This window comes from Poecilia latipinna, unplaced genomic scaffold (genome assembly GCF_001443285.1).
Source record: "Poecilia latipinna isolate Pla-1442-1.1 unplaced genomic scaffold, P_latipinna-1.0 Scaffold380, whole genome shotgun sequence".
In the NCBI taxonomy this organism is placed as follows: Eukaryota; Metazoa; Chordata; class Actinopteri; order Cyprinodontiformes; family Poeciliidae; genus Poecilia; species Poecilia latipinna.
Window position 1 is genome coordinate 110,885 of NW_015112996.1, and position 14,663 is coordinate 125,547.

A 14,663-nucleotide genomic window follows, 5' to 3' on the forward strand; every position below is an offset into this window, starting at 1 on the left:
GAGGAGGAGGAGGAGGATGCCGGGAGGCGCCCTGGCTGTGAACAGCCTCAGTCTGGTGACGGAGAGCACAGGAGGCTCCCGTGGCTGCCCGCTCCTCCCGGCTCTTTTCATGTCCGGGGCCACACTGCTTGCGAGGGGCCTGCTGGGAGGATGACGATGATGACCATGAACGGCAAGCAACACTTCTCCATGCACCCGGCCCTGCACGAGCCCAAATATCCCGGCCTGCACTCAGGCTCGGAGGGCATGCGCAGAGTCTGTCTGCCGGCCCCGCAGGTACGTTCGGGTCAGGGTGGGAGAGAAGGGCCAGCGCTGCTGCGTGAGAGGAGAGGGAAAAATATCACACTGGAAATGTCTGTAAAGTTGATTTGACAGGACTTTGTTCTCTCTCTCTCTCTCTCTCTCTCCCTCTCCCTCTCCCTCTCTCCTCCTCCCTTCCCCCCTTCATCCACATGTCTATTCAAGCAATGCTCTTGCTTTCATATTAATTTTTATGACCTGCGCTTTGAGGAGGGGTTCTCTCCTCTCCTCGGCGCTGCTTGCCTTTGGAAAATGTTTTTTAGATCCTGAGAGCTGCCTGACAGAATTCCCCACTGACTCCAGTATGCGCACTCTTGCTTGCAGCTGCAGGGCAATATATTCGGAGGCTTTGATGAGAGCCTGCTGGCACGGGCTGAAGCTCTGGCGGCTGCTGACAGCATTGTCTCTCAAGGCAAGAGCCACCCGTTCAAACCAGACGTGACTTACCATACCATGAGCAGTGTCCCCTGCACCTCAGCCTCCTCGTCCTCCTCCACCACCGTGCCCATCTCCCACCATCACCACCACCACCACCACCTGGGACAGACCCTGGAGGCTGGGGACCTCCTGGATCACCTTTCCACCAGCCTGGCCGTGACCGGGATGGGCGCTCCAGAGCCCCCAGGGATGGCTGCGACGGCGCACCACCACCAGCACCCGCACCACCACCTGCAGACCATGGGACAGCTGCATCAGGCGATGGCCACAATGGCCCATCCTCACTCCCTGTCCGTGCACGGAGGCATGGCCTGCGTCAGCGACGTGGAGTCCGATCCACGGGAGTTGGAAGCGTTCGCGGAGCGCTTCAAGCAGCGCAGGATTAAGCTCGGAGTGACCCAGGCGGACGTCGGCGCAGCATTGGCCAACCTCAAGATCCCAGGCGTGGGGTCGCTGAGTCAGAGCACTATCTGCAGGTTCGAGTCCCTCACCCTGTCCCACAACAACATGATCGCCCTCAAGCCGGTCCTGCAGGCCTGGCTGGAAGAAGCCGAGGCTGCGCACCGGGAGAAGAGCAGCAAGCCGGACCTTTTCAACGGCAGCGAGAGGAAAAGGAAGCGCACGTCCATCGCCGCGCCGGAGAAGCGCTCGTTGGAGGCGTACTTCGCCATCCAGCCTCGGCCCTCGTCGGAGAAAATCGCGGCCATCGCCGAGAAATTGGACCTGAAAAAGAACGTGGTTCGAGTGTGGTTCTGCAATCAGCGGCAGAAACAGAAGCGAATGAAGTACTCGGCGGTGCACTGAGTTCTTCCCACCAACATCATGAATAAAATAGCCTACTACATTTTTGATTGAGTGATTAATAATAACCCGAGTAGCCCTAACAAACAGGGATTTATCAGCATCTCTGGGATCGTTTCCAGAAATGACTTTACCCATTTTTGTGTCACTCACTTTGCATTGTTGCACTTTTCCGGATTCTGCTGTTGAGATGGCATATTTGTTTCTTTTAAAGGGATTTTTGATGTTATTGATAATGTAGTCTGCACACGCTGAGAAGGGACTTTTATTTTGAACTATCATATTCCTTGTCATTGGAGCCCAACTGGACTTTTTTATTTTCTTCCTTACAACAAATAACAAAACAGACTCTATGATCTCCACTTCATATATCCTTAAATACCAACACTATCATGTCTTCACCTGTGGAGCCTTTGCGATAAAAATGTTCCATGGTTTCACATTTTAACCACTAAATTCTTCGAATGAAGCCGCTCTCTTTGTGAACTGTGAGTGATCGTGATTTACGCACAAAAGTGAGTCTTCATCACAAGCTATAACACTCTGTTCGTCTTGAATTATTAAGAAATGGAAATGACACCGTCATTACAGGGAGCACAACCAATGTGGCTGCTGCTATATTTTAGTATTTTGATGTGAACATGTTTTCCAGAATCACAGGTGAGCTGTATAGATATTTATTATATGGCTTTTATCACCTGTCAAGTATTTATTTTCCTCACTCTTGATTTCACTTGGAATAAAAAAGAAGTGTGAAATTTAAACTGAATAAATTATTGGTTATTTTCTAAAATTCTCACTATTATTATTCTCATTGTTTTCTTGAATGAATGGGTGGTTTTGATCCTCAGGCCCGAGGCCTTCCAACAAGGCATATTAGATAAGCTGCAGATTAAACACTGTAAATTGTTTATTGTTAAAATAACAGCATAGCTGAGTGACTTTACCTGTCAAAGGACATTTTAGTAAAGAAACAAAAATACAACTTAAAAAAGATGCAAAAACTTCCTTTTTTCCGTCTGAATATGTAAACTCACCAAAATAGCCACTGAAAAGAAGAGGGGGGGGGGGAATCTATGGATTATATATGTATTGTAATTATCTAGGTTAAAAAAATATTGACGTACTTAACACTTGTGTTAGGTATGCTGAGTTAGTATTTTAGTTTTACACCATCAGTGCTGTATAACTAATGTGTTCCTGTAAAAATCTATAATTTACAGACCTACTGTTGAATAAATAGAATACAAGCTGCTGTAAGTGATTTTTGTAATCCGGGTCGAAGTTTAACTAGTGCTTACGTAAAAATAATAATAAAACAAATTAAAACCAATCAAAAATATTCCCTCTCAGCTAACATCAGTAACCTTTCTAATTTTACGATGAAGTGTCTGCTCCTCATCCCACTTAGATGTTCTTTAAATGACCATTAGCAAGATGATCCGATGTAAAAATGATACAGTGTCGAACTGTGAGTATTTTAATTGTGTAGTGATACAGCTACTGGGCATTACTTCAGGAGAAATGAACTTTGGTGAATACTCCGCTTTTTTCAGTGAAAATAAATAATGTTTACAGTGTAAGAAAAAAATGAGGGTTGTTTTTAGGGGCTCTATTATTTATAGACCCTAAAACTCTGCTGGCATTAAATATGAATTTGTCGTATATGATACAAGCAGAACAAATAAACACAGGGAGGGCCCTTGATTTTCACAGTGATTCTCACACCGTGGAGCGACAAGTGCGCGTCCGGACCCCTTCCTCTCTAATTAGCGCACCTTCAATTATGAATGCCCTCGTGTTACCGGGTTGTCTCGTGCGCTGGGACTGAAATTATTAAGTAATGACGATGCAATATTAATTATATATGTGTATAAAAGCAAGCAGTGTGGACGAACAGGGAGCAGAGGCTTGAATGGGAACTCCTGAGACGCACCACAGGTTGGACGAGGAAACAGGGAGAGCTCTCTCTCTCTCTCTCTCTGTCTTTTACTTCATTAATATTAGGCTTTTGTTATGTAAGTATTTTTAAGTTTTACCGTTGTATTTTCTTATTTTTAATAAATTTAAATTATGGGCGCATGTGCACTACCAGCCTACTTTTAATTCACTTTTTAGCACTATGCATTTAGGCTATTATTATTATTATTATTATTATTATTATTATTATTATTATTATTATTATTATTATTACTAATAATAATAATTTTCTGGAAGCATTGTACGTTTAAAGTTCATTTTCACAGACGTTTCTTCTCAGCAGAACTAAGATGCGTAAAAATGACACATTAAAAAAATATCTTAAAATTGTCATTTCCGCCAGTGGAGTCGGTCACCAAACATCCATCAGATGTTTCTAGAAACGAAATGAATAAATAAATGCATTAGAGGCTAAATTGAGAAGCTTCCGCCGGAATCCTCCCACAGTGGTCATGGCTTGCGGCTGTGTGATTTTTCCCTGAGAGACCGTGGGCCGGTTGTTGGATGAGATCGATACTTTGCAGCTTTACGCGGAAACGTTTGTAGCGCTCATGAATATTCCCTTTGATGGTGAGAGTCGATTTAATTCAGTCTAATTTATGGTGTTTAATGGGTTTTTTCAAAAGGGAGAGACGAACCCTTAATTTAATTGTTGTAACGGATCCTCCCCCCTTTTGATGAGTTAGGCCGTTTCAATGCGCGTTTTTAAGTTTAGTCAGAAATAAAAATGCAAACTAAGACATAAAAAGTTGAATTTCTGAGAGTTTTTTGGCCTGAAAGTGGGGTTTGGTCTTGTGAATAATTGATCCTCATATTACCAGCATTGATATCATAACGTGGTAAGTTGAGCTGAAGGCCTATGAGCGTCAGCGGCATGTGGCGACTGAGGGCACTTCAATTATTCAGCAGAACCTGAAAGGTATATTGCTGTTTCTCATGCAATAATCGAGGTGCACCGGGAGGCCAATTTCTGCTTTATTTTTGCGCGAAGCTTTGATGCTTTGTACATTAAATGAAATAGTTTGCAATTTAAGCAAATAATACAAGGTGCAGATTCAAAGCGGAACTTTAAAATGTGGATTGGAAGAAAGACAGAGCGCAGAAGAGAAACTGTTTACTTTGGATTTTTTCATGCAGCAGAGAACATTTTTGACAGAATGAGGATGGAAGCTCCGTCTAATTGCGGAAGAATGCATTCACTTTTACGCTAAGCGCGCGCAAACACGCTTCCGCAAATACACACATATACACACGCACACACACACACAGGGTGGCTGTCAAGTAGACTGAGGGAATGTGAGAGGAGAGGTGGGAGCCACGACGCCCCAGACTCAATAATTCATAGGATGCCAGTAGCAACAAATGAGAATGTGACCACAGCGAAAGAAGACAGCTACCTCCCTTTTAGTCACCTTCAGTTACCGTCACAAGCCAAACCAGCACGGGACCAAGTCATCCTGCAGGATTATACTCACAGCACACACACACACACACACACACACACACACACACACACACACACACACACACACACACACACACACACACACACACACTAAAATAAACAAAGTAAGATTGAGTTATGCTGTAGAAATGAAAACTAAGTTGATAGATGTCTTAATGGAAGTTTCCTCCTCCACACTCAACAAGATTTACTTTTGAAAACAGACTGAAAGTACCTTTTTTGAATGATTTTGGAGTTATTAATAATTGAGCAATTGAAAAAAGTTAAATTTAGAAAAAAAAAACAAAAAAAAAAAACACCTGAATATTAATTAATGTAGTTTCAGTCAAGAGAATAGGACCAGTCATCTTATACAGTTAACATTCTCACTTCACATGCATGGGATCTAATCAAGAAGTCTGTTGCTCCAGGTTATGAATTCAAATTGACATCTTTATGTCTAATTTATCCTTTGTCTTTTTCAAAAATTTCTATTCACCATTATTCATTAATAAAATATGAAAAGTTGGCAAACATGGAAATTTAGGATTGATAAAAAGTTATGAAAAAAAAAAATAGGAGAACCTACTAAACATTCAGGTATTTATTAAGAAATATCCGCATATTGATTCCTAATCTAATTTTGTTGACTGGATAAAACTGGACAGTTAAATCACAACTGGATTTAAATGTCCAGTCGTGGTATTTTAGGGTTTTTGAAAACTTCTTGTAGCTTCTGGGGTCTACTCAAGTCAGCATACCAGGACAGATAAACCTCCATGTGTTGGCAGTTGTTTGGATCTCCTCCACTTGTAAACTGTTTTTCAAGCAGTGGCATGAATAGCTTCAAATTCTTTTGAGATCCCATAATTTCCTTCTTCATTCTGAAGGGACCAACTACTGTAACTCTTTCAGTCGTACTCTGTGGTTTCAGCCATGAATTTATTCCTCACCAGAAATCAAATTTCTAATTAGGTTTCACAGAAAAAAATATAAAGGGCTGCATTATTTATTCAATCACTTAAATTTAACAGTAGTTTTAAAAATCAATGTTAAATATTCAAAGGTGCAAATGTTGCGTGCTATCACACAGCTGTACCTCGTAGATCCAAAGACATGAATAATATTAATTACCTGTGAGTAGTTTTTTTTTTTCTTTTTTAGGACAGTGTACTCTTTCACTTTCTTTATTTTTGAGAATATTCTGGACAAAATATAAATGAAAAATCAGCAAATTTCCAAGAAAATACTCCTTAGATCATAAGAAATCTCAGACAACTGAAGGAACTATAAAGTATTACATTGAAGAAGAATGGCTCACTGGAATCAAAGCGTTAAGAAGTGAATGGTGGTTTAAATCATTTTTTAGGTGATGTGACCAATAGTCATGTTATTTAAACCTTTATCAAGAACTAGTCATCTCATAGTGATTCATTTATCATTGCGTCTTCTCTTTAGAGAGACAAAGCAGCCTCTCAGACTAGGGGTTTGTTCAGGCAAGGGGTCTGCTTAGCATCACAGCACATTAAGTGCTATTAAGAATCGCCCACACAAGTCAGAATGGTTGCAAAGAAGCTAAAAAGAGATAATTGTCTATGTCAATATATATTCCTTTGCTTATTAAGCAGTGCTAAAAAGGAAATTTGTGTTTCATTCCCTACAACATACACTCAGAAACCTCTCTTATGTGCACTTGCCTAATTCATTCAGCGAGTTTGAAGAACAGTATTATACACTCCATTCATTATTCAAATGCTCTCCATTATCAAAGTGCCCAGAGAAATACGACTAACCCAGCCAGAAATAACTCAGTGTGGCGTGATTTCTCCCTATAACACACTTGGTCAGGTGCAATTCCTAAGCACAAACTCAGATGAGTGTATATGGACATACAGCCTGCTGAACAAAACCTTCTCAGACAATGTATGTAAAGCAGAAACAAGAAAATTAAGAAAAAAATGAGAGGTGTAAGGAACTAAAACACACAAAGGCGAGGACAAGAAAATGAAACAAGTCTTACTCAAACTAAGATGAGAAGTAAAAACTTAGTGGGTTGCACACATATTGTTACACTGAATGTTTTCATATTAGTTCATGCTACAACCACAAGCCTCAAACAATTTCACTGGGATATTATGTAATAGGTGAACACAAAATAAGGCAGAAATGTGAAGCGGAATGACAAAAAAAAATTATAGATATATATTCCTGTCCATCGTCAGCCTCTAACCAGCTTACTTGCTCTTGCAAAAAAAATGCATCCAACATCATGATGCTGCCACCACCATGGGTGTGGTGTGTTCAGAATGATGTGCAGTAGAAGTTTTTTGCTTTGCAGGTTTAATTCACAGAGACGTTTTACCTAAAATGAGATTAAAATACACACATGCACAACTGAATGACCCCTGAAAGCAGTTGGTTAATCTGCATTTCATACAGAATTAGAATAAAGGAAAAATAAACAGATGAATGGAAAACTTCAAATTTTGAAAACCACATAATCTTCTGTTTCACTACTATGAACCCCTTTGTGTGAATTACTGAAGTTTGTGGCTGTGATGAATTTGTTCAAGGAGTCCATCTACATTTCAAAGCCACTGAACATGGAAAATGCAGGAGTAGAGGATGGAAGAGAAAAATAGTGGATAAAGTAGATGAAGGAAGAAAATACATATAAAAAGTAAAAGAAAAGCAATCAAAAGAGAAGTAAATTACATGTTTTTATGACAGATAATGAGATATGAAAAACTAAAAAATTAGGGAAAACACATTGTTGATATTTCTGTTATTTTTGACAGTCTGGATTTAGTTTTTCCTTTCTAAGTTGGTCTCATCAAGGTGAGTGCTTCCCTGCTGGATTGAAAAATGTGAAGCTAAACCCCTGTGACAGCAGGCGTGCCCAGAGGATCGGCTACAGAGAGGATCAGGAGGCACGAGGAAGCTGCAAAATTTTGCACAACAGAGACATTATCCCATTCAAAGTCCTGCCTATTAAGATTTTCAAGGCCTATTCATTAGACTTTTTCTCTGCATGTTTTATTTATGTTCCTAATTCATGCTCCGCACAAACTACCGGGCAGTTTTACTCTTAATCACTCCCTTCCTGTTGCATATCTGTGATCCACGGGGTCACTGCATGTGTGGGCGAAGGATATTTTGTTTTATTTTGGTTAAACTTTAATTTTAAAATAATTTCGACAAACATATAAAATGATATTTCAGTTTACTTTGGGTATCTTTAGAGTGGCCTGGTGTGAGAATGCTGTTAGACCAGTAGTGCTTGCTGAAGGCACTTGGGAAAATAACAGCAGCAGCGTTGTCGTCTCTTCACTATTCTCTCTTCTCTCTCCCTGCACCGGGTTGTGCCTTTGAAGATAGACATGAAAACTGAGCTAGGCCACAGTGGGACCCCCTGAAGAAGGTCCCCTAGCAGATGCAGCCACCCGCCCTTCCCCCATTTGCTCCCACTGGCCCCAGGCCCTGAAGACAGCCCTGAGGCTAATCGACCAGGAACACAATAAAGAAAGCAGCAGAGGTTGAAAGCTCTGAGCATGTATTCCTCTGCATGTGTACAGATCAAGGAGAAGAACTTAACAAAACGATGAATTTATCAAGCCACCCTAAATACAAACAGTGATCCACAATGGGCTCCATTTTAAAGATTTACATGCCTCTGCAAGACTGACTACTTGGCACTTGCTGTGAGCTGCAGAAAATATATTTTTCATTAAAAATTGTGCATCACATCAGATCAGCTACTTGCAGTTTCCTGGAATTAAGGATGTGATGGAGGTAGGTCCATGTATATACGGACTGATGGATCATAGTATTAAAGGTGCGTTAATGTGAGCATGCTAAGCAAAAGAAAAAACTTAGCGGGTTTTTATGGCTTAAAAGATAAACAAAAATATATAGTTTCTTTAATTCAAGCCAGGTAAAAACAAGTATTTATTGAGAATAACTAGTAAAACATGTTAGAGTTAACATAACTACAAAGCTGTTTAACTGTTCAGAACACATAAAAAACTAAATATTTAAATCATATTCAAAATGTCTCAATATATTCAAATGAAGCACATCATCCAAATTCAAGATTATGAGTCTATAATAATCAGTAGTGAAGAAGAGTTACAATTATGAATATAAAAAAAAAAAAAAATCAGAAAGATTATATTTAAAATCACGGATCATTTTGCCTCTACTTTACAGTTATGCACAAAAGATGATACTATTGTAACACCCAGCAAAATATGTCAAAAAGTATGTTGATGTAACAACATTTTTAAAACTTAAATGGTTGCTTACGTTTTAGGGTTTTTTTATAGGCTCAAGAAGAACAAACTATATGATTTAATGTGTCTCAACTGTCCGGTTTATAGTGCTTTGTAATGTCAACATAACATATCTGTTTAAAGAGATAAGGATTCAATCATTCCAAATATCCCTTTGTTACATGTTTGTTGCCTCCAGGGAAACAGATAAGTACAATTTCTCCATTGTGTGTTGCAGGGTTAAATGAGGAATAAACAGGATGTTGAGCTCATCCAGGGATGGTTTCATGTAAAAGCACTTTTGAATCACAGCATTTCTCAATAAAAGGCATTTCTGCAGCGATCAGCTTACTTTTTATGAAAGTTCTCAAAAACGGCGGTGACCTAAAGGATGTGCAGAACTTTCACTTTTCTTCATTTTACTTTCAACTGATCTGAGAGTTTACCTGTTCTTTGAAATTTTTGCAAAACCCCTTGTTTATTGTAGAAAAGCATACACAAAGAGGATTTTTTTCCTCAACAGTTCTATAAAAAGCAATGCTAAAAAGGAGAGTGATTCTCTTTATTAAGTAATGAGGAAGCCACGGTTCAGTAGCATAGATACACATAGCTGAATGGCACACAGAGTCCCACCAAGAACAAGCCTCCTCCATAGCTCTCACATTGCATCAAGTCACAGAGTGACGGGTACATTGTCTCAGGCAAGAGGGAAAAGAGTGGTGAAACATGTTCCTCTCAGAGAGAGAACCAGCTCCCCACAGCCAAAGAAGAGCATTTACACAAATGCATTTCTGGAGTGCTGCGCTTAGCTGAGTGCACTACAAGAGAGGAGGGTTCCTCCGAAGTTCGTTGTGGGCTGAATGATTTACACAATCATCAATATTTGAGTTATCATTTGAACTTCTAAACGTTCCTGCATTGCTATTTCAAGACACGTAACAGCCTCAGAGGACAAATAACATAGTCGTTCCCTGTGGTCATAACAAAAGAAAGATTGTCTTGATTTAGTCCAGTGCAGGCAAATCAAAGTCAACTTTTCACCAATTTTCTTTTAAACATTTTGATACACAGAAAATCTCTTTCTGCAACCCATCTGTATGGTTTGACGGGAGCTTAAAAGGGGGCATTAGTGTAATTATTTTAGGGTTTGATGTTTTTTTTAACTCTTATTTTTAAAGAATGACAAAAACATTGACATATTAACTACACAAAATTATTTAGGAAGACTTCTACTTCTGCAGGTTCCTGCAACTTTTTTATTGCTCTGAGTATTGACCAATCTGAGTCCTGTCAAACAAATCCTTTTTGTGGTGACCAAAAGAAACTACCAGGTGCAATTAGTTATTATGACCATGTTAAGTTAAAAGACAATCTAGAATGTTTAGATTATAGGTTGTCTATAAGGATCATGTAATTACATATTTAATCCTTTTGTTCCTGTTAGAGACGGTCCACAATAAACCCATTAACAAAAATGTTTTATCAATAGTGCTATGTGGATTTTTTTAATGATCTTTTATCTTTATAGTTTTGTTATATATAAATTAGTTACATATCAGAAAATAGCACAAATCTTAACTCAGTATGTTTAATTTTAATCCCATCCTCCAAGAGTAATATAGCAAATAATCTAGTAATATTTAACTTTTTGTAATTTGACAGCTTATTTGACATCATTTCCTCCATCACATGTGAATAATATGAAATTTATTTTAAGACCTGCATATAATATGGGCAGTTGTTTCATTCAGAGTTAAATTAATATTTATTAATTAATAAATACTCCATCAAATAAATAATTGTCCACATAAAATAAATACAAAATAAACTTTAAAAAATATTTTCTAAAATATCCTGTTTGTAAACATTCATTTTCTCCTGGTTAAATCCAGAATTAAATTTAAATTCTCTTTCTCACATAAAGTCCTTAATAATAAAACTGAATCATTCATCAGAGATCTCATTGTTCCAAAACATATAATGGGGCAGGAAAATCTTTTAGCTAATAAATGTAATAACTTATATTACGTTACGGTGCCAAATCGCCCACTAGGTGGCTGCCAAAACCTCTTTTCTTCTTACATTAATTTGACTTTAATGCCCACTTTTTCTAAAGGCCTCATCCAAATCTCTAGGTAATACTTTTGTAAACATTGCTCTACATTTAGCGACTACATTTCAAAGGTTTTAAATATAACTAGTTTTAAAAAAATTAAAAAAGAGAGGTTAACACGTAGTCAATGTGGGGCAAATCCACTCTGAAGCCAAAACCCTCATTAGACAGCAAGTATGTAAAATCAGCGAACTGTTACCAAACTACAGCAGGCTCTCTTATTTGTCTTAATGTTTTTAATAGGGTATCAGTCTTGCACTGCAGCAAGAGACATGTGTACAGATACAAATCGGAGGAGCTCTGTGGCGTTTTCCTGAATACTAAGAACCTTTGTCTATAATCTTGCTCACCAAAGAAAAACATATCATGTGGTTTGAAAATGAAAGTGCGATAATGGTGAAAAAGCAACTTCTTTTTTTTTTTGCCACGGATATAGCTGAGTCAGAACAGACTTCTTTTTTTTGTGAAAAAGAATGAGTGATGTACAATGCAGAAGAAACTGTGTTACCCAGATATAAAACACCTTACAGAGATATAATTGTAGTTCTGGAAAATCAAAAAGCAACATTCATGTCCAAAACCTAGCAAACAAAAGACTTATAAAGTTAAATTAAGGCCATCTGGAGCTCTTCATGAATTAAAATGCAAAAAGTATACAATGCCTACTTGCATTAGCCTGACCATTGCCTTCCTGTGCAATTCTGCTTGAAAAAAAAAAGTCGTTTCCAGCAGAGTTTGGGCTTTCTCCCCTTGACTCAGATTGGCTCCGGTCAATTTTTGACAGGTGTTACAGAAAAATCTGTGACTCTTCATTTTCTGGGATAGCGTGCAAATACTGGGTAAATACTTATACAGCTGGGATTGTAAAATTCATAGCTCCTATATTTACCATCGTATTGACAGAGAAAATATATTACTTTGTATTTGAGGCTGAACAATGACCATGGCATCGAATACCTGTAAATAATGTCTATGATTAATGTCTATGTTTAAAACAACTATTTTTCAGAGTTCTACCATCTCAACACAACAATCTGGGTGCATTTATAATATTTAACCCTAATAGCTAAAATCATACTAGTCACAGATTATTCTGGCCAGAATAATTGCGCTATCGCCCCCTGCGGTCACTGATTTTTCTGTAACACCTGCACTTTTATCTTTGCAGTGGAGGATAGTTGTTTAAAACACAGCCAATTTCTACTAAGCTTCATGGTGTTGTATTGGTGAATTACATAGGCAAACGTTAGCGATTGAGTAAAATTTAAAACCTCAACGGAAGCAATACCTCTAGGAAGCAATCGTTTCTCAACAGCCAAGAGCCCAGACTCTCTGGACAAAGCAAATGGCATAGGACAAGCGACTGGTTTTCAGAAGGCTAGGTCAGCATACAAATGAAGTAAAAGAGATGCAACTATACCACCATTATTGTACATATAGTTCTGATTAAATTTAGCTGCTTTTTGTATACAAAATATTATCCCCCCCTCCCTCAATTGTTAAGTTACCCTTGTAATTTATGACCTATACAAGCATGAACGCTCCTGAAACTTTAGACACTTTACTACAGGCTGGTCCACAACTAAACAATTTGTTCAATGTCCTTGACTAATTTTAAAACACTATAAATAATTTTATCACCAAAGTGATTCCCAATGAGCTTATGGCTGAACATGTTACACATGGTGGACAATAGGTCAAGGAAGAAGGGAATCCCTCCAGCAATGTCATGTTTTTCCTACTTCTGCATTCCTGTTTCATACCTAGCAGTTGTTAATAAATCACAAGTACAGGACAAAATGCAAGATATATAACACAATTAAGTTTATTTCACTCAAATAAAAAATCACTTTACAAAGCAAACAAATCCAATTCATCGCAAATTTGTTTAATTAAGTTTATTCCAATACAGTTATATCCAGCAATCAAATTAAAATAGAATACACAGCACAATTCTATCTGATTATCCTAAAGTACAGTCAGTATCTGCACTGTAAATGCCAATATGTAAAACATTTTCTCCAAAAATCTTTTTAAGATTTACAATAAAATTGACAAATTATACAGAACAAAACATTTTTGCCTGAGAAAGTCATGAGAAATAAGTTAATGTTCTCTAATGCTAATTTTAATACTGTGAAAGAAAATTACAATAAATAGCCTTATGATAAATTAAATAAAAAATAAATAAGATGGAATATCTTAAAATAAAAACAACTTTTCAACTAAAATACTACACAAAAGTTAAACCACAGCATTAAACTTAATTTTCTCATATCATGCTGCTCAGTTATTTTATTATTATTTTCTTTACATGCACAATTTCCACTTTCAGAAAATGTAAAAATGCAAATAAACCTTATAGGACACAACTACAATGAATTTGTAGATGCAGATCAGCAAGTGCTGAAAAGGTTCCACGAGCTGAAGTTACTATACCCTAAAATTTTTCTTCTTGCTACATTTGACGATGTTCTTCAGCAGAGCGGTGATTGGCCTGGTTACAGTTGAGTTTTTCACCGTCTTCAGCACCTCTGGACAGTCGATCTGAATGACAAGAAATCCAGTTCATGCAAGCTGCACAAAAATGTTGCTCACCCTAATTTCTGCAGTTGCATCTGCAATTCTTTTGTTTTTGCAAGTTAATCCACTCTATTGAGAAGGCTAAAACACACATGTGACCTGTTTTCATATAAAAATCCAAAACTTCAAGACAAATTAAAAAACTTACATTTGTATTGTTGATGTATGTGCCCAGGTAGCGCACGAGTGATTGCTCGTTCTTCTTGGGTTCAGACTTCTCATGCTTAGACAGAATCATGTGCACTTTGCAAAAGAAAACATCCTACATGGGAAGTAATTGAACAGTATGTAAGTACATTTTCAACATTCTTTAAGTATGGTTCAAGTGATGAAGCACTCTTACTTTACAGCCGTCATCAACCAAATCCTGCACGTCCTCCACAAACAACTCCTGTCACAAAGAGAAAATAAGTTTAGTCAAACATGCTGCCAACTTTTAAAAATGCAATTTAGTCATAAACTGAAAGAAAAACTAAAAAGAGAAAACTCACTCTGGTGAAAATGTCTTCACATTTGCCAGCCTCCATCATAATGTGGTTGAGGCTGATGTGTGTGGCATCAGGTGAAGCAGAAGGAGCTGGGATGACCAGCTGAACCACAGCACACACCAGCAGAAGTATTGCCATCACCATGGTTGCTCGCAGGTTGAGGATGTCTCGAGAAGGAGTCTCTGAAGTTGTCTTTGGTTGTTCAGCTGTAAGCTTGAAGTTGCTCTGACTGAGTGCTTGGTTTT

At 38.2% G+C, this 14,663-nt stretch overlaps 1 protein-coding gene across 1 annotated transcript; it reads left to right on the forward strand.

Annotated features, from left to right (window-relative positions):
* The first annotated feature begins 14 nt into the window (after positions 1–14).
* Positions 15–2,487, forward strand: pou4f3 (POU class 4 homeobox 3). Its single transcript, XM_015036777.1, has 2 exons — positions 15–276; positions 625–2,487. The coding sequence occupies exons 1-2, from the start codon at positions 151–153 to the stop codon at positions 1,540–1,542; spliced, it is 1,044 nt and encodes a 347-aa protein (XP_014892263.1). The 5' UTR covers positions 15–150; the 3' UTR covers positions 1,543–2,487.
* Positions 2,488–14,663: the final 12,176 nt, after the last annotated feature.

What these genes read in the sequence shown, in the direction of transcription:
- pou4f3 (XM_015036777.1), top strand. Translation starts at nt 151, where the DNA reads ATGACGATGATGACCATGAACGGCAAGCAACACTTCTCCATGCACCCG. An exon ending in TCTGTCTGCCGGCCCCGCAG is followed by an intron (nt 277 to 624) that starts GTACGTTCGGGT and finishes TCTTGCTTGCAG; the next exon opens with CTGCAGGGCAATATATTCGG.